Source organism: Micromys minutus (assembly GCF_963924665.1).
Source record: "Micromys minutus genome assembly, chromosome: 5".
Lineage (NCBI taxonomy): Eukaryota > Metazoa > Chordata > Mammalia > Rodentia > Muridae > Micromys > Micromys minutus.
The window spans coordinates 60,630,206-60,654,390 of NC_137974.1; the positions used below are offsets into that span (position 1 = coordinate 60,630,206).

Genomic DNA, 24,185 nt, shown 5'->3' on the forward strand with positions numbered 1-24,185 from the left:
TTCTTTGGTGACAGAATCTCACTAAACCTGGAGCTCATTGCTGGGTGTTAAGACAATGAACTCCAAGGCTTTAACTGTTTCTGCTTCCCAGCACTGGGTTATAGAGAGACACCCATATTTTACATGGGTGCTGGTTATCTGAACTAACATCTTCATACTTGTGAGACAAACACATTGCTAACCAAGTCATTTCCCCAGCACCCTCTCATTTCTCCCCCTACTCAAGGGCCTGCTTTGTACAAAACATATGTTTTTGGGATAAAAAGATGAAGGTAGACATGGATCTCTGGCAAGATGCTTGAGGTATCATCAAAGAGACTTGTCTCCAAATTCTATTTCTATACGAAGTGTATGAAACATAACTCACATCTGTTTATATTCTGTGTTGAATATGAACTGCATCCCATACGTCAGATTAGTGTTTACATTGTGTGTGTGTGTGTGTGTGTGTGTGTGAGAGAGAGAGAGAGAGAGAGAGAGAGAGAGAGAGAGAGAGAGAGAGTAGAAAATTCTCAGAATGTACTGACTGATAGTCACCTGACCCTCTGGAAAGTCCCAGGTAGAGTTCAAATGTGTGCCATGATCTGCCCATGCTTGCTAGCCAATAGATTCAAAGATCAGTATGTTTAGCCAATAACTCTGAACTGCAACCTTGATGATGTAACCTGCACCCATAAAAAGTATAAAAACTGCTTGTAATAGCCATTTGCGATCGACTTTACTCTTTTGCCTTGAGGGACTGATTGATGGTAGATCCTGATGTGCCAGAAAATAAACCTCTTGCTTTTGCACCAATCTGCATCTTGGTGTCTCACTGGGAGTGTCTTGAAGTAAGTACCACTAACCTAGGGTCAGGGGTCTTACAGCTATACTAATCTAAACACAGCCTCTGACACACCAGACTCAAAATAAATTTGTGGGAAGGAAGGGAACTAAATTGAAACACCACCAACCTGCTTTGTCCTTCATTCAAGTCCACCCCATGTGTTCTTTGACCTGTCCACCCCTGTCTGAAGCCCAAGCCTGTATCTCAGCAACCTGCCTCCTTTCTAGACCTCAATAAAATTATGGCTTACTATTTGATGTTAGGTTTAAATAACAATGTAGATTGTCCTGAAGCTGTTAGTATTTTAATGTTAATTCCATTTCCCCAAGAAAGGCTGCCTAGTCACGTGATCCAACTGAGCCTTCCCATTTTATTTAGTAAAATAAAGAAAAACCAGTGACTGGGCAGGCTGAGAGGTTGGAAGAGGTCAGACGATGGAGGGGGAAGATCATGGCAACATAAAGCTTCCCAAGGAACAGCTAGACCCAGGGATTGATTGGTGTTAAAAAGCTATGAACATTAAGGATTTTATAGGTCTAGTATCTTATATAAAAAGGCAGTTTGTATCTTTGTCTATTTGATGCAATCTTGTTGTGTTGAGGGTTTGTGGATTGAGAGTTGGATATATAAACCTGTATGAAAAACTATCGGGCTATAGAGTTGTGTTTGTGGGATTTGGGGTATAGAAACACCCCAGGATGGAGGCAGAAAACAGGCAGTAGTAAACTGCCAAAGAAAGGGAGTTTCACGGACAAGTTGGGCCGTGGTGATAGCTTAGACCAGCACCAGTGGTGCCCCCGGCTCTGTATGAGGGTCTGGCTTGAGGAATGAGACCTCAGGGCCAGAAAAGAGATAAGCATTTTTATTTTTCAATATTTACTGCAACACAACAATATATCCAGATTTCTTCTTTTCCTGACACACTGAGTCGACCCCCAGTGTCCACTTGATTGAACTGTGGGAGCCGATTACTCTGTAGCACAGGCTCTGTCAAACACCCCGAACTATATGAGGGGTGGCACCAGCATCACTAGCATGCATCTTTGCTCAGCAAGAGTTTGAGTCTTGGCAACAATCTTATTCACATCCTCCACTGATGACTCATATGTGAAGTACCAGCCAGTGACTAAGCCTTTTAATACACAAGGCCTCCTACCCAAAGCTGGTCCTCAGGTGAGCATCAGAGCCATCATGTAGGAATTTAGAAATGCAGGCTCCTGGTCCTGATTTGACTTAATCAAAAAGATTCAAAGTAGGTTGGTTCAAGGTGAAGACACGCTGTGTCACAGCCCACATCTTGGCCTGCCACATGGGTAAAGCAAAAATAGGAGACAGTTTCAAGGAAGGCAGAAGATAAAGCAGAGTAGAGCCCAGGATTAGATTCAGGTGGTCCTGTTTCAGTATCAAATTATGGTGGTCTGGCCTAAGCAGTTCAACGCTTCTCTCTGGTGCTCACTGGTGAAATGGGTCATAAAAGCTCTTAACCAGCCTGCAGGACAGCCATGAGCATAGACAGATAAAGTGAGTGTATTCATTGTGTGCTTAACACCAACGCAGTATGTAACCAACTGCCACGACTTCCTTCCTTCTGCAGAGCTGATAGAGCCTTACTACCCAGAGGCTGAGGAGTCCTTAGAAAGGTTTAACATTTCCTCAAGGGTGTGGCTTTGTTTTTTGGCTTTGTTTGTCATCCTATTGGTGAACATCCCAGGCCTTCTTTAGAATTACAGAAGGTTCTTCTGTTCCCATTTCAGGTTATCTGTGGAGTCAGGCTTGGTGTAACTGGGAGGTGACATGTCTAGAGAGTAACAGGGTAGGCAACGCCTTCTGCCTTTCCTTCTGGGATTGGCATCCAGTGAGTGGCTGTGTCCCCACCCATTGTCAGCAATGGCAGGACTAGACCAAGGGGAGGCCACTGGCTCTCACGGCTTAGGGAAGAGCTCCAGAGAACTCTTAGATACCTTGGAGACCCTAACCTATCAGCAGAGTTCCAGAGTACACAAATGAATCTCCCTTCTTATGAGATTGGGATTCCACTAATGCCAAGGGAACCTCATCTAATAACTTGTGTCTCTCCAAAACCTTCTCTACTTTAGAAACCTGTTCAATTTAGAATTTAGGAATCACAGGTACCACACTGGGTACAGGAAAGGAAGAGCACCTTGAAATTTGCACATCCCATGAGCCTGCATCTCTATCTCTCCATCTATCTGGAATCATCATAAGAAAAAAGAAGCGAGAGACCCTGTCAGACCAACTTCAGCTTTATCTGTGCTATAGTTTGTGGCTCAGAAGTTATCTTTTCCTAATCCTCTTCAACTTTATTTGTATAGGAACTTTGGACCCTATAGGGTGTTGCTTAGTATGTATTTTTTGGTAGTCAAATATTTCCGAGGCTTGAGATGTATACATTCTAGAAAAAAAAAAATGCATTATGTTTCAATACTTTTATTGTCTTTCCTCAGCATGGGAAGTATCTCAGCCCAAACTTGTAAGCCTTTCCAGGCACAGGAACACATACCTGTGATACCAGGGCTCGTGAATAAGAGACAACAGGATCAATGACTCAAGGCAAGCCTTTGCTGCAGAGTGAGTTAGACGTCAGCCTGGGCTACATCAGGCTCTCAGACAACCAAAAGAAGAGTCTGGGGAGATGGTTTGATGGGTAAGAGTGCTTGTTACCCAAGCACAGAGAACTGAGTTTAAATCTGCTGCACCACAAACAAACAAACCAATAAACAAAAGTGTAGGTATGGCTGAAACCCTGGTCCTGCCATGTGTAGACAGGTTTCCCAGGTTTGCTGGCTGTCAACCCAATTTCAGTTTCACTGAGAGACTCTGTCTCAAGGGAATATGGTAGAAAGTAATAGAACAGGACACTGGGCATGTTCCTCTAACTTCTACCTGTGTGTACAGGTGTGGACACTCACAGACACCCCTGCACTTATAACACAAACCCACACACTCCCAACTTAAATAAACTCTAACCTGAATAGCTGTATTTTCTATGTATTCATTAAAAATGATAAAAATAATTATCTATTGTTTTAAACTATTTTAACTTTTAAAATACTCATGTATTTACTTCTAAACAGCTAGCCTAAGTGTAGCACTGGGTTAGCACAAGGCCAAGGGAGATGAATTATCAATAACCTTGTTATCAGATTTCCAGTCATGCTTAAAAATAAGAAGATTAAAAAAAACAAAACAAAAAAAAAAAAAAAAAAAAAAAAAAACAAGCCCACATCTTTAAAATTTCACCCTTCATCAATAAGAGTCAATAAGAGTCAATAATATAAAATGTACCCTGAATGATAATTGACCCATTGTGTGACCTGTTTCCAACCCCTGGAAATACAATTCAGAAAGATGACTTCTACTTCAATTAGGTCACAATGTTCTCTGACTACAACTTTCTGCAACTTAGTCACCGCAGAGTCCATGGTGCCTTCACTTCCTCTCAGATATTATTCAACTACCCATGCAAATATCAACATAAGGCCCAGCCCCTTTCCTATTGATCCATCCATTTTCCCCAAATGTAAAGTGGGGCAAAGGCTATGTTGATGATGATGTGTTACGAAAGCCCTTTTGTACATGTTGTGGTGAAGAGTCACTCAACAAACCCAGCAACTAGATCTAGAGTGAGGACATCTATCCTCATGTGCATATCTGTGGGTGTGGCTGGTGTGACATCAATCTTAAGCCACTTCCTGCTGTGCTCTCCACAGGACATGGACTGAGACTCAAGTGTGTCACTGTTCTTTAAGATGAACAGGTATTTACAATGTCCCGGAAGTGTGGACGCTTCTGAAAAGGGCTTTCTCACACCTCAAAACATGCCACCTCTTGGAGTCCCTTGGAGTTTGATGCCTCTTACCTGACGGCCTGAAGTCGAAAGAAGACGGGTCCTGCCAGTGAAAAGGATGCACCCGTGGGAGGCAGCAGAGGAGGCAGAAAAGCATGTGCAGTTTGGGTGGTACCATCTTGGGAGCTGAGCAGTATCTTTGCTTTGATGTTCTTCGGAGCAGATAAAAGAAAAGAAAATATAACAAATGGCTTGCAGAAGGTACCAAACTGGCAGACATATGAATGCTGATGGATGGCAGAACACAGGAAAAGCATGTCAGCATTTCGAGATGGCTAAATATGATTCTCTCTATTTTTATAGGTGTCATTTAGCTATAAAGAAAATATCGAGTCCTGACAATTATAACAACTGAGTCCCCGTCATCACTGTACCCAAAGGCATGTCTTGCACAGGGATCTAACAGCCATTAGTAGGAACTGGATAATGTTCCTAAGTCAATGAATGGACGAGACAATAAGGTATCAGAACTGAGATAGTAGACATTAGAGCCATATGCAAGCATCTTCTTGACAAAAGGCACTCATGTTTGTGCATGTAATTCCCCCCTTCAGTGTGAGTCTCTCCATGCGAGGGACACAGCTCACTTGGTAGAGTGCTTGCTTATCATTGCTGAAGACCTGGGTTCAGTACCAAGCACTGCATAAAGGAGGCTTGCTGACACATGCCAGTGAGCCTAGTGTGTTGGAATTAGAAGCAGGAGATGGTTAAGGTCATCCTCAGGGATGTATGAAGTTCAACTGCAGCCTGGATGGCACAAGACGATGTCTAAAACAAATTAATTAATTAATTAAGTAGAAACAAAATGTCACTCTTTGTCTTTGGGAGGATTGATAGAAATGGCCCACACTACCATTGCCTCTCATTTGAATTTTGGCAATAACTGTCTTTCTGTTTTTGTCCCAACCTCAAAGTCAAAGTCCAATATAATCACAGATGGTCATGTTACTCCTCGGTTCCCAAACTTCATTTGCTTCTTCTGTCATAGGGCAAACTTGCATACAAGTCTGTCCCCGATCTGTAGTCAACAGGCTTGAAACCGAAACTCTGTCCCCACTGTCTCTACCCTGGCCTCCCTGCCACCTGACACACATATTCTAACCTCTCTACCCAATCCCACTCTGAAGTCTGCGAATACCCCTCCCACATTAAGGCTCTTCACCTAACACCATAATGACTCTCATCTCCAGGTTTTTGTCCCGATGTCACCTTTACAGTGGGTTCTTGATTTCTCCATTTAGAACCGGACTCTAAGCTACTTCTGCATACCAGTACAGTCCACGACCCCATGTGCACGTCTGCAGCGTTTGTTGCCAATTGATATACTCAGTGAATTATTAGTTTTCTATCTTGCTGCAGAAGTGCAGTCCTGGAAATGTGAAAACTCTGACTCTATCCCTCTACTGTCTTCCAAAGACCTAAAATAGCACATGGTATACAGTCAGCACTAAATAAAAGCCTGCTTAAACAAATGACTAATCTCCGATACACATGGTTTCTAAAACACACCGAAACAAACCTCACAACCCACAGGACTGATTTGGCTGACCTTAAGGAGGCTCTAACTAGCTAACCAAGTAGATAACTAACCCATGGGGACAGTATAAAGCTGAAGCATGGGTAACTGTCACTCCTGGATGTCCCTATGAATCCTGCCTGCTCTCTTTCATGGCTGGAATCCAGTCTTGACACTAATTCTCAGTTGACAGAAATCTCAAAAGAAGTGGCTTCTGACACTGAGACAGTCTTCTCCCTCCCTTCCCTTTTCCAATACAAAACTCAGAAGCCACGTGACAACAGTGGGTCTCTGGAAGTCTAGTCGCTAGGCAGAACCTATGTGCGCAGCCTCACATGAATAAGAAATACACTTTACTTGCTTTCATTACCTGAAAGCAATGGCGTTTCCAGGATGTTAATGCCTCTTTGCAGCATTGAATAGCTTTATTTTAATACCAGATCCCAGCTGTTTAATTCAAGGGCATTTATCAAGTAGGTATACTCTCCATGATGGGAGCAATTGGGAATCCTGAGAATGTGATACAATTATTGACCTACAAAAGCTTATAAATGGGACTCAAAGCAAGATGGGCACATACGATGTAGGAAGGAAACGATTCCGAGACATTCTAAAAGTCTTAAATGACATGGAACTAATTCAGAGAGCAAAAGGATTTCAGAAAGACTCCAGAAGACCCAGGTTGTAGTAAGATTGGATCTGGCTATCAAAAGCTAATAAAATAAATAAATAAATAAAGTGGATGCCAATTATCTGGGAATTTGTCACAGAAGGACTGTATTTGTCTATTTAATTGGTTTTCTTCTTCTGGTCAGGAACAAGGGGGAGAAAAAGGAAAATAGATTACACTGAGATCTGGGGGTGGGGGTGGTTCAGGAAAGCTATGATAGGCAGAGGTTAGCCTGCACACCATACCTTGATCTTCATTACGCCTTCCTACCAACAACCAAGAGAAGTGTTATTAGAGATGATAGCAAAGGGCAGATGCCACTCTGTATTTCCAAAATCCTTAGATGGGGTGGGGGTGCTCTGCTCTCAAGGATTTAGCTGCTCTCAATGGAGTGGAGCAGAAGAAAGACACAAAACCGCAGAGGTTCTTGGGAGTCCTTCCTGGGTGCAGAGGCTGCCTAGTCTTCTGACTCAGCCATCCCACAGGCCCCATGTTTGGAAACTGTTGCAAATGGACAATAGTATCATTTGTTTCTTACTGAGTTTCTCCCTTCCCCCATCTCAAGGGACCTCTAATTTTACCCTTGAAGCACAAACCCTCTCAAGCAACGCCAGCTCACTCATACATTCCATATACATTTCCTCCTGTGTTTGTTTACCTCATTTGGAAGGGAGGGGGATTTTCCAACTAGCAATAACCACACTTTGAATAAACTTAATTGGTTACGATACTGCCACTGTGCAAAGCTTCCTCTCCTCAGTTTGTTAAGAATACGTCTGTAGCAAGGCTGCGGACATTCAGTAAGCAGGTGACCTGCCTACCCTGCAATTGTCAGGGCCTGAGTTTGGAGCCTAAGCCCCTGTCTAAAAGCGTGGTGATTTGTGTTGGTTGTTTTTGTTTGTTTGTTGCTATAAACTTGACACAAACCTAGACAAAGCTGGGAAGAGGGAATCTTAATTGAGAAAATGCCTCCTATCTGACACTGACCTGGAATGCAGCTTTGATTAATGATATGGGAGGTGGGGGAGGGGTTCAACCTATTGTGAGTGGTGGCACCCAGGAACAGGAGGCTGAAGAGACCATGAGAAGCAAGCCAGTTAACAGCCCTCACTCAGTGGCTTCTGCTTCAATTCTTTCTTAAATTCCTGCCTTGGCTTCCCCAAATGGACTCTGAACTGGGGTGTGTAAGCCTGCTAAACACTTTCTCACCCAGGGTGCTTTGATCAGATCAAAAATATAAAGCCCTAACTGGGACAGTCACGATCCCTGTGACTGTTGTTACAGTAGGGAGATGGAGCAAAGATGGGAAGTAGAGTCCTGGAGCTGGCTGACCAGTCCGCCTAGCCAATCAGCGAAAGCTGGGCTTGTGGAAAGCTGTCTCAAGGGGGGAAAATGATGTTGACAAAGATAGTGGTAGACACCTGAGGTCTACTTCTGACTTCCATACACATGTGCATGCACACTTACAAGCATGTACACACACACACACACACACACACACACACACACACACACACACACAGAGAGAGAGAGAGAGAGAGAGAGAGAGAGAGAGAGAGAGAGAGAGAGTAGACATTTGAAGTATTACACTAAGCCTCCAGAACTTTTCTCCAAAGGAAAGAACCTCCTGCCAGTGGAAAGAGCAGTTTTAGAGAAAGCGGATTTATTTTTTGAGACTATGCCACAGAGACTGGTCTTGTAGTCCTCCTACCTTAGTCTCCTGGCTTCTAGGTTTGCAGGAGTGTGAATGGTAAAGAGGAATTTAATGTTCCATAAATCAGGTTCTCCGCAGTAATCCTTCGGGCTGTCCCAGTATTCCTGGCTGCCGAGCTTCAGACAAAAGCGAGAGGACAACTGTCCACTCTCCACGCCGTTCTTGAGGGCTCAGCTGCTTCTTTGATGCCCCTGATGCAGCTTCAATGTGTGTGTGGTGGGGGAGGGGGGAAGTGGAGAAGGCACACTTTGGAAAACATGCCTCCGTCCGGAAGCAGAGGCAAGACTGTAGAGCAGGCAAGTCTGTTCTTGGCAGGCTGCTCTTGTTCCAGTTGAAAGAAACAAGGAAGGACTGTTCTGCTCCAAAGCACAGGATTCCCTGGTGGGAACACATGGGGGTGACAGTGAGGCAGCCCCAAAGTCCTGTTGGGGCTAAACCTCAGCTTCTTTCTGAAACTAGCCTGTGCTCTTAAGACGAAGGGCTAACGGAATTATAATGTTTTGACACTCTTTTTACTTTTGCCCCTTTTCTAGGGGATGGGGAGAGGATCAGAAAGAGTTCCATGTAGCCCAGGCTGGCCTGGAAGTCTACTGAGTGACCAAAGGTAACCCTGGACTCCTTGGCTCCACCTTCTGAGTGCTAGGATCACAGGTGTCCCAGACACCCTTAAGAAGGAGCTCAGAAGATGGCTCAGTGGGTAAAGTCCTGCTGTGTGAGCCTGGGGGTCTGAGTTCAGATCCCTAGAACCTACATAAAGTTGGACAATATAGTGTAAGTGGAACTTCAGCCCCTCTACGGACGGATCAAGGAGACAGGGATGACCCTGGAAGCTTGAAGTCCAGCCAGACTAGCAGAGAAAGGTGGAGGTGAACAAGAGGCCCCTTCTCAACCCAAATGGAAGGTGAGGAGCCATACTCAGGATTGCCCTCCAACCTCCACACACTCATGGCAGCATAATCACACATATAAACACACACACACACACACACACACACACACACACACACACACACACACATGCACACACATGCACGTGCATACATGATTTAAACAAGACAAAACTTCAACAAGAGCTCTCCAGATGAAGACAAGACATGATGAAGCCTGCCTCCTGCTTCTGGAAGGAAAAACAAGTGCTCTGATTAAGGCGTCTGAGGAGACTCACACTGGGCTTTCTGGTATCGAGACCTGTTGGTTTGGGTTTTGTTATGTTTTCATATTAGAGCCGACTTCACGTGCAACGACGTATCTTGCCTTCTGTTTAGGCTTCTGAAATCACAAATATGAGTGGTGATGAAACCTTAAAATGGAATCTGAGCTATAAATGACTCCCTCTAGTCAGTGCCCACTGAGCAAAGCACTGGTTGGCTTCGAGAGTCACATGGTCTCTGTTTCTTACATCGCGGGGTCTTTGGCACTGATGTCACCTTTCTGGGCCATATGAATGGCAAGTTTTACAGCCAGAGAAATAAACCCATGATTCTGATTCAAATTTTAAAAACATATTAATGTAGCATGGTGTTGTTTCTACTTAAAATATATAATTTCTATGTGGGTCGATGTGTACATGCAGGTTGAGGGCAGGCACAAGATAAGGCAAGGCCTGTGACTGGCCAGTGAAAAAGGTAGGTGGGCACAGAGTTTTTGAGAGGTGAGAGAGAGAGGAGGAAGAAGAGAAGATGGAGGAGGAAAAGGATGACTCAGCCCTATGTGGCTTTAAATAGCCACAGGTAGCTATGAATAATTTATAAGGGATGGATAATTACAGGACAGTTTGTCTCATCTAGGTGGGCAGTTTATGTCAGTATCAGTAGGCTCTGAATTTATTGTGTGGACATTTTGTTGGGTGAGAATTTACTGATATAAATCTGATTGATAAATTACAACCTTCTAGAGTTTTGATTTCGCCAGGTTACTGGGGATGGTGAGTCTAACCACAGGGGGCAGATGCTCAGTAAGAGAGCCTAGAGATAAGCCTTGTCTCTGCATGGGGCTAGCCATGGAGGAGGGAGAGACCACTGGGGCCAGAGAGTAGCAGGTAGTAGCCTAGCATGGTGCTTAATACTTTATTGCATTTTTAATATTTAATGCTACATTTCTACATAAATAGCGAAAAAACTAACCAGATAAACAGAATACCAGACTGTCTTCAGTAATCACTTTTAAGGGACAGGATAATGGCTGGTTTTCTCTTCATTTTAATTTATACTTTGTATTCCATGCCTGCCAGCAAGTCAGAGAAAGCAAAGAAGAGATTGTCTCTGGGAAGTAAAACTGTCCCCATCTGAAACACAGCAGGCAACATCAGGAACAAAACCAAGACAGATGATAGGCAATGGTACTAGGCTGGCACTGGAAAGGAGCTAAAAATACACAGTGGGAATCAAAAAGGGCTGCAATCTACCAGGAAAATAATTTGAGTACATGCTTGTCACAGTCAGCACTCGGTAGGCTGAGGCAGGAGGATTGCCACAAGTTCAAGACTACTTAGTGAGTTACAAACTAGCCTACACTACAGAATGATATCCAACATAAAACAAACAAACAAAACAAAGAAAACCAAAACATTCAGGCATACCGGTCCTTTCAACATTTAAGAGGTAGATGTGAGGAGATAGAAGGTTTAAGCTTATCCTCGGCTGCATAAGAAGATCCCAAGAGCAGTCTGTACTCATACGGTTTTAGCTGATGCACTAAGGAAGATTTTGTTTTGGTTTTAGGTTTACCGAGAAGCATAGCTTCATGAAGGAAGCATTCACCACGTAACGTGTACACGTCACTCTTACTTCCAGCGTACTACCCAGTCGGTGAGGTTGGTGCTTTTCCTTCAAGATCCTCTTCCTAGTTTCTCCAGAGTCCCTGCCTCACTGGCCCACAGTGCCAACTACAGTGGGTCGGTTTCCTCTGTTGATCCTACTCTCATGGTGTGCACGTCTCTTCAACACAGAGCACATCGCCCATCTCACGAACTCTCCACCCTCGACCTGTACTGCTGAGTGCTAAATGTAGGGCTGGCTTCTACAGGAACGCTAAACCCCACTGAAGGGAACAAAGCAGCAAGAAACTGCTGAATTTCTGTCCTGAACTTAGTGGTGTTTCCAGTGCACTTGGTGGTCAGGGCTTTTGGCCCACTAGGTGTAGCACACGTATCTGCTGGGCTGATACAGAAACGCCTTCTGCCCCGCAAAATCGTGTCCGTGTCTTTAGTCTGTCAGTGTGTGCACTCACACCGGCCCCGGGGGATATGAGAGAGAGAGTGGAGCAGTAGCCATTTTAGCCTCTGCTCTGGGCATACCTTGCTACAGGCTCTATCTGCATTGTAGGGAGCTCAAGGCTGCCTTCTGATTCTGTAGCTCAGTTCTCCCTGTCTAAGTATGCTCACCCCTCTTTCCATATGGTTTACCATCTCTTGCAAATGAAAACATTATCCTCTAAGAAACAGGGGTTATCAGGGCCATAGTCCTCATGCGACCCTTCCTCCAAGTCTTGTCCTGTAGGAGACTCCCTGTATTCTTCTCACCATCCCTGTGCCCAAAGTCTGGAGGTCTGGGGCTTCCTGTCACTAACCACAGCTTTGCCAGGACCTCTGCAACTCCATTTACGCTATTCTTAGTCTATGCTTTTAGCACTGATTTCTGCTGCCTCAGCACACTTAAAGCAAGTGGAGGCTATGACTCTGTGGTTAAGTACTTGGCTGTGTATCTGCACGGCTCTTGGTTTCAGCTCTTCTATCATAAGGAAATCCTTTCTGGTCCACCCTCCCACTTTGGTTCTGTACACCTTGGGGGCAGGGTGGGGTGGGAGACAACACATTTCTCTGGCTTCTGATTCGTTTGTCTGTCTTGTTTAGTCTGTCAGCTGTTTTCTTGTTTGAGGGACTTTATCTGAAAGAGCTGTCCAATACTTTTGAAAAGATTTCACATTTTTAAATAAACATGACCCCAGTTTTCCAGGCTACACAGAAGAGACAGAACTTCCTGCTTTTCGGGACAAAGCACGGTTACAAACAAGCAGATGTCCTTGACTCCCTAGGCTGCTTCTAAGGGTCACTATACTGTGTGGGAGACAGCTGCGGCCTTCAAGGCTTTTTTAGAGGGGAACGCAGTAGAACCCTTCCTAGGAGACTGTAACTCTCAAAGTCGCTCTGAGCTCTGCCTGCCAATAAGAGTTCGCTAAAAATAATCTTCAGAAGGAGAAACTCACATTGGACAATCACTTTAGACATTATCTTAGAACTAGAGAATATAAAATCTCTATTTTCATTTTGCTTAGCAGAGCTAGGAAAGGAACTGGGGCCTCTTGCATGCTAGGCAAGAGCTCTTCCACTGAGCTGTAACTCCAGCCCCAAAGGGATAATGTAGCTGTCTTCAAAATCACAACACTCAGAAGCCTTTTTCTGGGTCACTGACACAAAAGATAAATATAACCCGTTCTTTGAGAAAGATGGAACTAGGTATATAGAAGCAACTTGTAAATCAAATCCAGGAACACAGCATCTCCTTAGACTTTAAAAAAGAAAAAAAAAAAAATTGTAAAATTAGGTCAACCATGCTAGTAAGCTTGTGTAGCAAATTTTTAAAAAGCAATTTTGGGAGTTGTTGATATGGCTCAGGGAATAAGAGAGTTCAATAGAAACTCTGATAAGTGGTCTCTTAGGAATCCTAAAACAAGGATAGTTTGAGGATGAGATTGGACTTTCTTGTCCCACCTTTATCAAACACCTTACGGGATTTCTTTTTAACACCAGCCAAACAACTCCTACTCAACATTTGTTATTATTGAAACTAAGCAGTATTCAACTCCAAATGGCCATTGAGGTAGCTGGTGAACTCTGAACTTAATCTCACGACTTCAGAGGTGTAAGAATCAAGCAACTTCTGCAGAAATGGCTAAGCACACTTTGGGGAGAGTTCACATGATTCTTGGGTAATCGTTTCACAACCTCAGAAAAGAAGTGGGGACAAGAAGAGAAAACTAAAGCAGTTCTACTTATGGGAAGACCTGCACCCAGGGGCTAGAGATGACACAGCAGTTAAGAGCACTTGCAGAGGACCTGCAGCGATTCCCAGCATCCATGTGGCAGCTCACAACTGTCTGTACCTCCATTCCTCAGTGACCTGATGCCGTCTTCAAGTTTTTAAGAGGCAAACACGTGGTGTACAGACATACATGTAGGCAAAAACCCCACACAGAAAATAAAATTATGTGTGTGTGTCAAAGCAATTGGACTGGAGAAATCACTTATCGGCTAAGAGCACTGCTACTCTTCCAGAGGTCCTGAGTTCAATTGCTAGCAACCACATGGTAGCTCACAACCATCTACAATGGAATCCAATGCCCTCTTCTGGTGTGTCTGAAGACAGCTACAGTGTACTCACATGCGTACAATAAATAAATCTTTAAAAAAATTAACCCTGTACAAATGTCCAGGTTTTGTTGACATCTGGAAAAATCACAGAACAACATTGCTAATCTGTCCTTCTACACTTTACACTCTGATTCTCATCTGGGGATTTCAGAAATGACGTCAAGATTCCTTTAATACGCTGCAGTTGATCTGATAACCAAGAAAGCTACTAAGTGATTAATGGGTGGGTAGCATACACAGTGTGGACACACTGAATGCGAGGCGGTTCATATTCTGAGCAGGCTGCCACAGAGTAGAGCAAGAAGGATATCATGGTATTTTTTTATGCTACCCACAATGGTACCTAACTTAAAATTCATGAAGTGTTCCTTTGGAGAATTTTCCACTTAATACTTCCTGGCTACAGGTCTGGGAGCAGTAGGGCTAATAGTAGAGGCCATAAAGGGAAAGCAGTTCTGAGATCTCTTAACCGAGTCTGAACATATTCAAATGCATTGATGCATACCTGCCAGATGAAGTTAAAAAAATAAATGACAACTCTCAGGATTTACCAGCATCTGGTGGCTTAGATATGAGGCTAAAGGGCTAGAGAAAAGAAGAAAACTGTGGTAGCATCTTTATGACAATTGTCAATAATGGCAAATGACAGTGTCGTGCAGCATCCTCTAGGTACTTTATACAAATGACCTCATCTGGTCTGCAGAGCTCAATAGATATCAGTAAACAGAGGTGGCTCATTAAAGGACATGTTCGGTGTCACACAGACAGAAAACAGCTAAGCCAACACCTAAACTTAGGTCCTGACTCTGAAACAGGACTTTTTAGACAGCACTTATAGGTGCATAAGTGGCCTGACCTCATAGGATGCTTGTAGCAGCACCTCTGGCCTCTACCAACTAAATGCCAAAAGCATACCCCACTGTGGCAACCAGGTGTGTGTTTGTACATTGCCCAGTACCCCAAGGGGAAGCAAGAGTAGTTGAAAGCTACTACATACTGCTCAGTCCTGCTAAGGACTCAGAAACAATCTAACTGGAAAAATAAGTCTAAAAATGAGACAAAAATAAATATATAAGGAATAGGCAGAAGTAAATCAATCCACTACAACATAAAGATGTCCCAAGCTGTAAAACTAAAAGAATAATGACATCTTAGAGAGAGAAAAGCCGCCCTCGAATGGTACCCTGTACCTGCTGGACCACATTGTACTACACTTCAAGGATTGATTGTAGCCAATGAAAGTTGGTGCAAAGATACAATAACCTAAGAGCAATCTGAATGAGGCAGATTCAGGGGCAGAAAGCTGAAGAACCATGGAAAACATAGATGGTTCATGACAGATCTAATTCTCCACAGAAGGTCTTAGTCATTTGCTAGGTGACTACCTGGATCCATTAATGGAGCCTTTCAATAGCTAGCAAAGCACAGGTCTGTGCTCCACTAAACAAAGCAAGCTAGACTGGACAGTCTTGGCCTCAGAGGTCAAAATTAGAAGTCCGAAGGTGACTTACAGGAGGAAAACAGACCATTACCACTCTACTTCAGGAGACTTCCCCAGTGTAGGAATGAGAGCAAAACGTCACTACATCATTTGTTTTCAAGAAAAACTGGAGGACTACATTTACCTGTAACAGTTACTGGCTTTTGAAAGATAATCAAGAAATTAAATATATCACATGAGTCAATACATCAATCTATTATATGAGTCTACTAAGATAGACCTGTAGCCCTTTTAGGACTGAGGTGATGGCTCAGTGGTAAAGTTTGTACAACATAAGCGTGACTACCCAAATTAGGATCCCCAGGACCCTTATACAGAACAGGGTGTGTTGCCTGAACACTGGAAGGTGGAAGAAGGAGGGCTTGGGAGACTGGCCAGCCAGCCAATCTAGCTGAATAAGGGAGCTAAAGGAGAGACCCTGGCTCCCAAAGGCTAAGGTGGGTATGACAGTAAACATAGACAGTATTGACTTCTGGCTTCCACATATGCATGTACATGAGACATATACAACACACATGTTATAAATAAAAATTGTAATAAACAAGATTTATGGACAAAGGAGAGACTGTGACCTTCCCCATGAGCTTCCAATCCTAGGGAAATGGGGTGGATATGTCCTAGGGTCATTGTCACATCGCCTCATCAGCCTGAATCAGCAGACTGGCTAGTTCAGAATCAAGCAGACATGACTCACATCTAACGGCAGCTGGCATCTTGCTGTAACCCACAGGCTGTCATGACAGCTGAAATTTCCATAGCACGAAATGCAAATGAGGAAGGGGCCCTTCTTCTTCTGAACTAGGAGATCCCATTTGAAGTTGCACCTCAAAGTAAATGAGGAAGGAGAAGCAGGGGTTGCTTCATGTGGCCTGTCCTGGGAAGGTCATGTAAACAACTTCAAAGCCCTCATTTCTCACTCAGTCAGCAACCAACTGGGGAAGTGGCCTAGCCTCCTGTGGGAGATAATGCTTCACTAAGGAAAAGTAATTCACAGCTTGTTTGCGGCTCTCCAGCTCTCCCCGGGAATTCTGCTGCTCATGGAGATTTCTATTCAACAGATCTGTGTGCCCTTGGAATCTGCAAGGGCCCTATCCAGGATAAAGACCAGCCTGTCCTCTGAAACATTTCCAACATTTCTTTCAAACCCTAGTTTCAAATATTACATTTTTTGTATGTGACGTGAGCATGCTCAGCACTTAAGGTTAAGTTCCCTGTTGTTTTAAACCTTTGTGTCATATTCTATTATGGTGCTCCTGATGGTTTCTGATGGTGCAGAGAGGGTGAGATGCATTGTATTGTGTTGTGTTTGTGGGTATGGGTGTGCACACACGTGTGCGCAGGTGAGTCTTTGTGTATAAATGTATACATACACTTTTGCATCTTTAGGTAGAGGCCAGAAAACTTCTGGTATTGTTTCTAGGGTGCTGACCCTATTGTGAGAAGCATGGTGCTTTTGTCTTTTGTTTTTCAGAGAGGGTCTCTCACTGGGACCTGGAACTTAACACACAAGCCAGACCAGTGAGCCAAGGAGCCCACAGACCTGTCTTTCTAGCTCTGAGGCTGTGAGTAAGGGGCCATCATGCCCAGACTGTTCATGTTCATTCTGAGGCTTGAACTCAAGTTTTCACCCTCACAAGGCAGGTTCTTTACCAACTGAGCCCTCTCCTCACCACCAAAATATTTTAGTGTCAAAATGAAATTCATTGAACAGAACAAAAAGAAAACCAGGACGCTAGGATTCATTAGATTAAAGTCAAGCACACAGAATTAAAATGACACAGTACTAGTAAAAAATACTTGTAGTAGGATCTTGCAAACTCTCAGGAGAACATTCATAATATGTTATAAAAGCACAATCACTAGCTTGATTTTTTTGTTTGTTTGGTTTTTGTTTTGTTTGTTTGTTTGTTTTTACAGAAGGCCAGAGGTAGCAATAGTAGATTCGTTTTGTAGGTGGTAAATTTGAGACAGAGAAACATTAAGTAACTTTTAACTCTACCTTCAAAAACTATCCTGTGCCTGTTTGACACTTACACACTCTAGACTAGACTGGTGTAGCCAATCTCGAGATGCTCTCCTGATCCCTCTGTCAAACCCATTCTTCACACCACATCCAGAGCAACGGCTCACTAAACACAAGTCTGTGCTGTCATGTCTCTGCTTAGAGCACATCCAGCTTCTGGCTATCCGATTTGGAATGAAATCTACGTTCTTCCATCTGGCCAATGAGATTCTGAGTGACCTGACCCCTGTCTCCTTTCTCCTTTATGACACCCAGCCCTCCTCTCCCTTACCCATTTCATACACTCTGCTCTTCCATTGTTCTTTCTACACACGGTGCTTGACCCCCACACCTGGACACCAGGCTCCTCCATTGTCCTACCTCAAGAACTTTTTCTTTTCTTCAGAAAACTATCTCCTCAAAACTGAATCCAAAGGACTAAAGACACAGCTCCACAGTTAGGAGCCCTTGTGCCTTTTTTTTTCTTGGTAGAGGATCAGGGTTCAATTTCCAGTATCCGCTCAGTAGCTTACACCCTTCCCTATGTCTGGTTCTAGGGAACCTTCAAGAGTACCAGGCACACAAGGTACACATACATGCACGTAGGCAGGTATTCATACACAGTAGAAATAAATGAATCTAAAAAATGGAGGGGCGAGTCTAAGAAGCTGGGCTCTTGCTATGTGCTAGAGACATGTCTACACACTGAAGGTCATTTCCATGACACTAAAGCTCTTGGCTTGTCTTCAAAACTTGCAGTACTGGATGACTGGTCCTGACCAGTTCTTGTTTTTTTGCTTATCTCTTGACTCCAGAATTCTTTGCCAGTAGAAAGTATATCTAACTAACTTCTCCATATTCATGCCCTGGTACACAGCATCACCTATCTTTCTATCTATCTATCTATCTATCTATCTATCTATCTATCTATCTATCTATCTTATCTATCTCTTATCTATTTATACTATCTACCTATTATCTGGTTCAGAGTTCAGGATCAAACCAGGCTTTCTTTGTGCATACTACTTGAGTTCTCTACCACTGAGCTATACCCTAGTCCTCGGTTATTTTTATTTTGACATGACCTTTTTGTATAAATGGAGTTGGCCTTAAACTCACTGTCTAGCCCAGGATGGCCTTGAACATGTGAGATCTCCCTTTTTTACTCTCCCCAGCACTGTAAATACAGGCCTGAACCACCACATTCAGGCACCAAGGTTTGAAACAGATAAATGAAGGAATGAAGGAACATGGCTTTTGTTAGGGATCAGCTACAAATTAATTCAATGAGTATTCATATAGTAACTTCTCTCCTTCTCAGCTACTAAGTTTACTTAAAAACAAAAGCTCTACAAGTCTGTGTGAGTCTGTTCTGTTACTATAAGTCATTATGTAATATATAATATAATACAGAATATGATAGATGATATGTAATATATATAATATATAACATATAGCATAATATATAAGGTATGGTAATTATGTCTGATGTCTGATAGATAATATAATAATATATAATATATTTGTATTTGCTAGTTATTATTTTATTATATTTAATTATATTTATTAGTATAATTAATGATATTTAATACAATTATTATTACATATATAATATATAAAATATATTACATATTTTTATTTATGTTATATATTATGTAATGTATATTATTAAGAATATGTCATATTAATATATAATATATCAATATTATATAATTATATTTGTATGTCATATAATACATAATTAATATAGTATGCTATATGTTATAAGTATATAATATATTATGATGTTATATGTTAGTAACACAGTAGTGGGGGATTGCAGGCCACAGGTGGCCGACACTTGACTGAGAAGTTGTAGGAACCTTCCTCCTTCCCATACCAGCAGACCACAGAGCTTCCTCAAAACTCTGGAGAACATAATTTAGAACTAAATGTTCCCTCATTCAACTTCTTTTTATCCAATACTTCCTCATCCAGGCTTTGCTGGATGTAAATGGCTCTGCGCTTTTTAGGGTCAGTGGGTCAGTCAGACTCCTAATCAGGAATCGTAAAAAGCTGGCAGGCTTATGCTGTAGTGCTGGGGGCGGGGCTGCTTGAGAGATGACTCTATGATTAAGAGCACTGGATGCTCTTCTAGAGGACCTAGGTTCAATTCCCAGCACCCACAGGACCGCTCACAGCCATTTGCAACTTCAGTTCCAGGGTACCTGGTGCCCTCTTCTGCTGCTCTCAAAGACCAGACACACAGTACACAGACTTATAACAGACTTACAGGCAGCACCCAATACCCAATATGCATAAAATAAAATGTGTGTTCATGTGTGTGTGTATATATATATATATATATATAAACTGGGGATGTACCTTAGTTTGTAGACTGTTGACCTGACATACCAGGGTTCATCCTGGTGTCTCAGAACAGGTAGCCTCAGGCCTGGAATCCCACAGTCCAGGAGATAAGAAACGAAAGCCAGCAGCTCAAAGTTAGTCTCAGCTATACAGCAAATCCCAGTTTGGGCTGGGCTACATGTGACTTTCCTCAGAAGAACAAAAAAATAAGAACAAGAAGGTTGTTCCCCCTTGAAGTCTGTCAAAAGGACCCCCATTCCAAGTACCTCACTGGCTCTTTGCTTAATGCTATATTCTGAGGCCATCTCAATGAATGTGCTAAATTGTTTGTTTACAAACAGAAGGGGTAGTTAGATCCCCAGGTGTTGTTTAGGACGGTGAGCAGATAGAGAGGAAATAAAGGGCCAGCGGCCTGGCTGTGAGGGAATCCTAAACTAGCCCTTTGCACCCCACAGGGGGATCCTTAATAGCTTAATAAGTGGCTGAGACTCAATAAATTCCCTCGTCACAAGCTCTCAGAGGCTCCGAATGTTGAGCCTTGGGTCTCAGGCTCACTGAGGTCAGTACCAGCCTGGAATGACAGGCCACGGTACTGGTTCAAGGATGGTGTTAGTACAGGGTGAGGGACAGGTTCTGTGTATAAATGCCCGAGGGAGGAAAGTAAGCCTTAGTCCTCGTGGCAAGGACATGAAGCTGGCTAAATCAATAAGCTGTTTCTTTCATGAAGCTACTAGGGCTCCCGCCTGGGGGCTGGCAGTTTGCCAGGATGCTCCAGACCTCTTTGTTTTTGACTCCTGACCCAGAAGTTCAATATGACTCCAAAATTTGCTTGCCAGACTCATTGCTTCAAGGGAACACACCACACACACACACACACACACACACACACACACACACACACACACACACGACTGTGTACGCACGCACGAATGCTCATACACTAGTCTCCCAGCTCAGCAGTCTCATTTGGGTCAAATGTAATTTGTGAATGTGTAATTTGGTAACGTGCGCCGCCCAAATCAGATTGCATGCCCTTTACAGGTGACAGCACCGTGCGAGCAAGAGCCTGCCTGCCTTCTTGCCTTCTTTCTTTCTTTCTTTCTTTCTTTCTTTCTTTCTTTCTTTCTTTCTTTCTTTCTTTCCTTCCTTCCTTCCTTCCTTCCTTCCTTCCTTTCTTCCCACGACCTGGCAATGATTTTCATGGGATAGAATAGAATCCTCAAGAGGACCATGTTCCCGTTTTTTTGGCTTCCTTGTCTTTGTAAAAAAAAAAAAAAAAAAAAAAAAAAAAGAAAGAAAGAAAGAAAGAAAGAAAGAAAGAAAGAAAGAAAGAAAGAAAGAAAGAAAATCCAGCCTTAAACGTAAAATAAGCATCCTTTCATCTGGCCAGCAACCAGATGCCCCAAGAACGAGAGGCATTGCTTCATTTTTATAATTCTGTTTGCAAACGTTTTAAGATCTGGGATAAGAAAGTATGTGCGCTCGCGAGTCCCAGGATGAGATCTAAGAACAACACTTTTCCCTGCATCACTGGGTTCCCTGCCATCCCTCACTACTGAATTCTTAAGGTGGCTTCCTCGGAAGCAACCCGTCATTTCCGCGCAACAATTCTTCAGCCCTGTTTCTGGGGACCTCAGAGGTGAGTCCTGAACCAAACAGGAGGACATTGTGGCTCCAGCTCACCCTCCCTGGGGACTACGCTCCCATGTCCCCGCAGCAACCCAGTGACAGCGCCACAAGCCCACAGCTCAAGCCCATCCCTGTCTTGGGGCTTCTTACCTGGTCTTACTGCGCTGACTCCCGGGTACCCGGAGCTCTGGGCGCACCAATGTCACCAGCGCGAGCCAGATCCCAGCAGCACAGGCTTCTTTTGGACAGTCGTTTTATCCCGGTGCTAGGTTACCTCAGAGGTGGGTTGAGCAAACAGCCTCTTAAAATCTACCTTTAGGCTCGACCCTCCCCTCCTTGGGTTGCTGTGCAGGAGGGGAGGAGCCTGTGGCCCGGCCTCCAAACAGCTTCTAGCTGATGCGACTCCGCTCACCGCGCTAGCTCCAGGGCTGTCACCACTGACCTCCTCAAGCGCCTGTGCAGCAATCCTGACTATGCCTGGGGCGGTGATTGGCTCCTAGTTTCCTAGTCTGACACCCGATTCTCACCAAGTTTCGGACAAGCTGTGTCCACTCCAAAGCCCATCTTTCCAGCGCCATTCTGGTCTCCAAATCCGCAGAGTTCACTGAATCACTGAACAGCGGTCTAGAATCTAAAAAGTTCTGCGCAGCTCGTATTTTAATACTGTGTACCCAAAATCCAGCTTCACTCCTTGAGGAGACGATACCCCAGACTGGAAGGTCTGCCCCTATCCAGCTTTCTTTGCTGATTTCGAGGGATATAGTAATTGAAATGTACGTTTTATAGCTCAGTCTGACTAGGCTATTCATGTTTGTTGCAAAAACATTTCCATGCAAATGCAAACATTCCCTCCAAGGGCGTGGAGGTGGAGATGAAGGTGGAAATGTGAAAGGTTTAATAGAAAAGTCGTTTGGAATCTTCTTGAGGGCCCCTTCTCAGAGATATAAAAAGAATAACAACTGGGTGGGGGGGGGGGGACTGGAGACTAACTGAAGAACAGTGGAGAGATCTGGCTTGCAAGGATGCATGCAGAAAAGCGGAGAGCTCCAGGCTTGCAGCTTTAATGAGTCATCCCTCTCACCCACGGTGGGTATTATGGTGTTCTGTGGCAGTGATGTAGTTGCTCCTTCCTGCTCCTATGAGTAACCCTTCACCTATACTTCTGCTAGGAGCCTCAGTACAAACTTACTGGTTCACCAAGTTAGACAGTGGGAATATTGTTCAATGGTTCAGTCCGGATTCCCTTTCTGGGGTGCATTAGCACGTGTGTTATATCTTCCCACAAAGGCTCTCTCAGAACCCTGTTTTCTCCTCAGACTCATCTTCCAATAATTTTGAAACATCTTCATTTAAAGCTATTTAGAATGTTTAGAGAATTTAGGTTGAAATTTATATGTTGTATTGCACTATTACACTTCTGATTAGTTTTGGTTAGGTTAAGTTCTCACTTAGTCTTTATGAGCTTTTAAACAATAATTTTCTGCTGGAGTGAGGGTGGAGAGATAGTTGAGTCTGGAGTAGTCACGAAGCTAAGAAAAGGTCCTCAAACTTGGAACAAGACACTACAAGACCAAGTTCTCAGTACTGAGTAGATTAATTTGCCCTAGAGGGCATATACATACATCATACATACATACATACATACATACATACATACATACATACATACATATATACATACATACATACATACATGTAAATAATCTGAGAGAGAGGACAAGGGAGAAGGAAAGAGAAATAAGGGAGAGGGGAGAAAAGGGTCAAGGGAGAGTAGGAAGGGGCATTTGTCCCAGAGGGATAAAGGACTGCCTCTAGATAAAGAGACAGATATGGCCCATAGGAAAATGACGGTTTATAAAGGAAAGAGAGAAACCCCCATGTTAGGATGAGGTGCTTCATTTTAATTAGGCATGTTAATTAGGTGAACCAAAAGGAGGCTTTGGATTGCTGGGCTTTGATACTTTAATAGCTGAACCTTGGTAGTCAGGCTCAGAAGGAGGAAGTGGCCAAATAAGGAAATGAACCTCTGTGGCTAGCTTTAGGATGTAATCTAACAGTTTAGCAAGGCAGAGAAAATGGGGGAGTAGGGCAAGGGCTGCCAGAGCCATGTTTGCCATGCTCGGGCTACTAGAGCCCCTTTGGATAGAAACACAGTAACTGAGAACTACTTGTAGAATATTTATGGAGGCCTGCAGATACTGTTCAGTGGTACAGCACTTGCCTAGTATGCATGAGGTCCTAAAGAACCAGCATGCCTCCATTTTGGCCATCTTGTAGTAAAGACAATTTAGGTTCATTTTTGTTTATGCTAAAACCTCTATTTCTCAAAGATTGGGCTATGCCCCACATGTAACTGTGAGACCAGAACAGGAGCTATATTGTTAACCATTAAACTTCATTCCTTACAAGAAGGGTCTGTTTCCTATTTATCCTGCAGACCATGTTTTTCTGTCTACACTGAACTTGTAACCCCATGAAGAATGTTCATTCCTTTGCCTTGCTAAACTCCTGAACCTGTAAAATATGGTTGCCCCTTTGCCTTAGAAAATATGCCTTCCCAGATACTCTGATGACTCTCCTTCCACATGATATAATCTTATATTTCTTTTTATTGCCTTCTTTTTAACCGCCCATTATCCCCACAGCTGTTTCCTATCCCACTTTACCCCACAGAAACCCTTGAGCCCTGAGTACCCTGCTCTTCTGTCTAGGCACTGCTATCTAATTAACCACATAATAGGG

General features: G+C 43.4%; 1 protein-coding gene across 2 annotated transcripts in view; it reads right to left on the reverse strand.

Moving 5' to 3' along the window:
• The window catches only part of PLA2G7 (phospholipase A2 group VII), a 36,127-nt gene extending 14,262 nt beyond the window's left edge, over positions 1–21,865 (reverse strand). Inside the window, exons 1-2 of one of the 2 annotated variants that reach the window (XM_080916769.1) lie at positions 21,594–21,865; positions 4,707–4,846 (exon numbers count right to left, since the gene is read on the reverse strand). In XM_080916769.1, coding sequence (XP_080772895.1) covers positions 4,707–4,812 — 106 coding nt within the window. In that variant the 5' untranslated portion in view covers positions 4,813–4,846; positions 21,594–21,865. Of the gene's footprint in view, positions 1–4,706; positions 4,847–8,591; positions 8,782–21,593 lie in introns of those variants that run through there. The other variant, XM_080916770.1, reaches the window with a different exon arrangement.
• Positions 21,866–24,185: the final 2,320 nt, after the last annotated feature.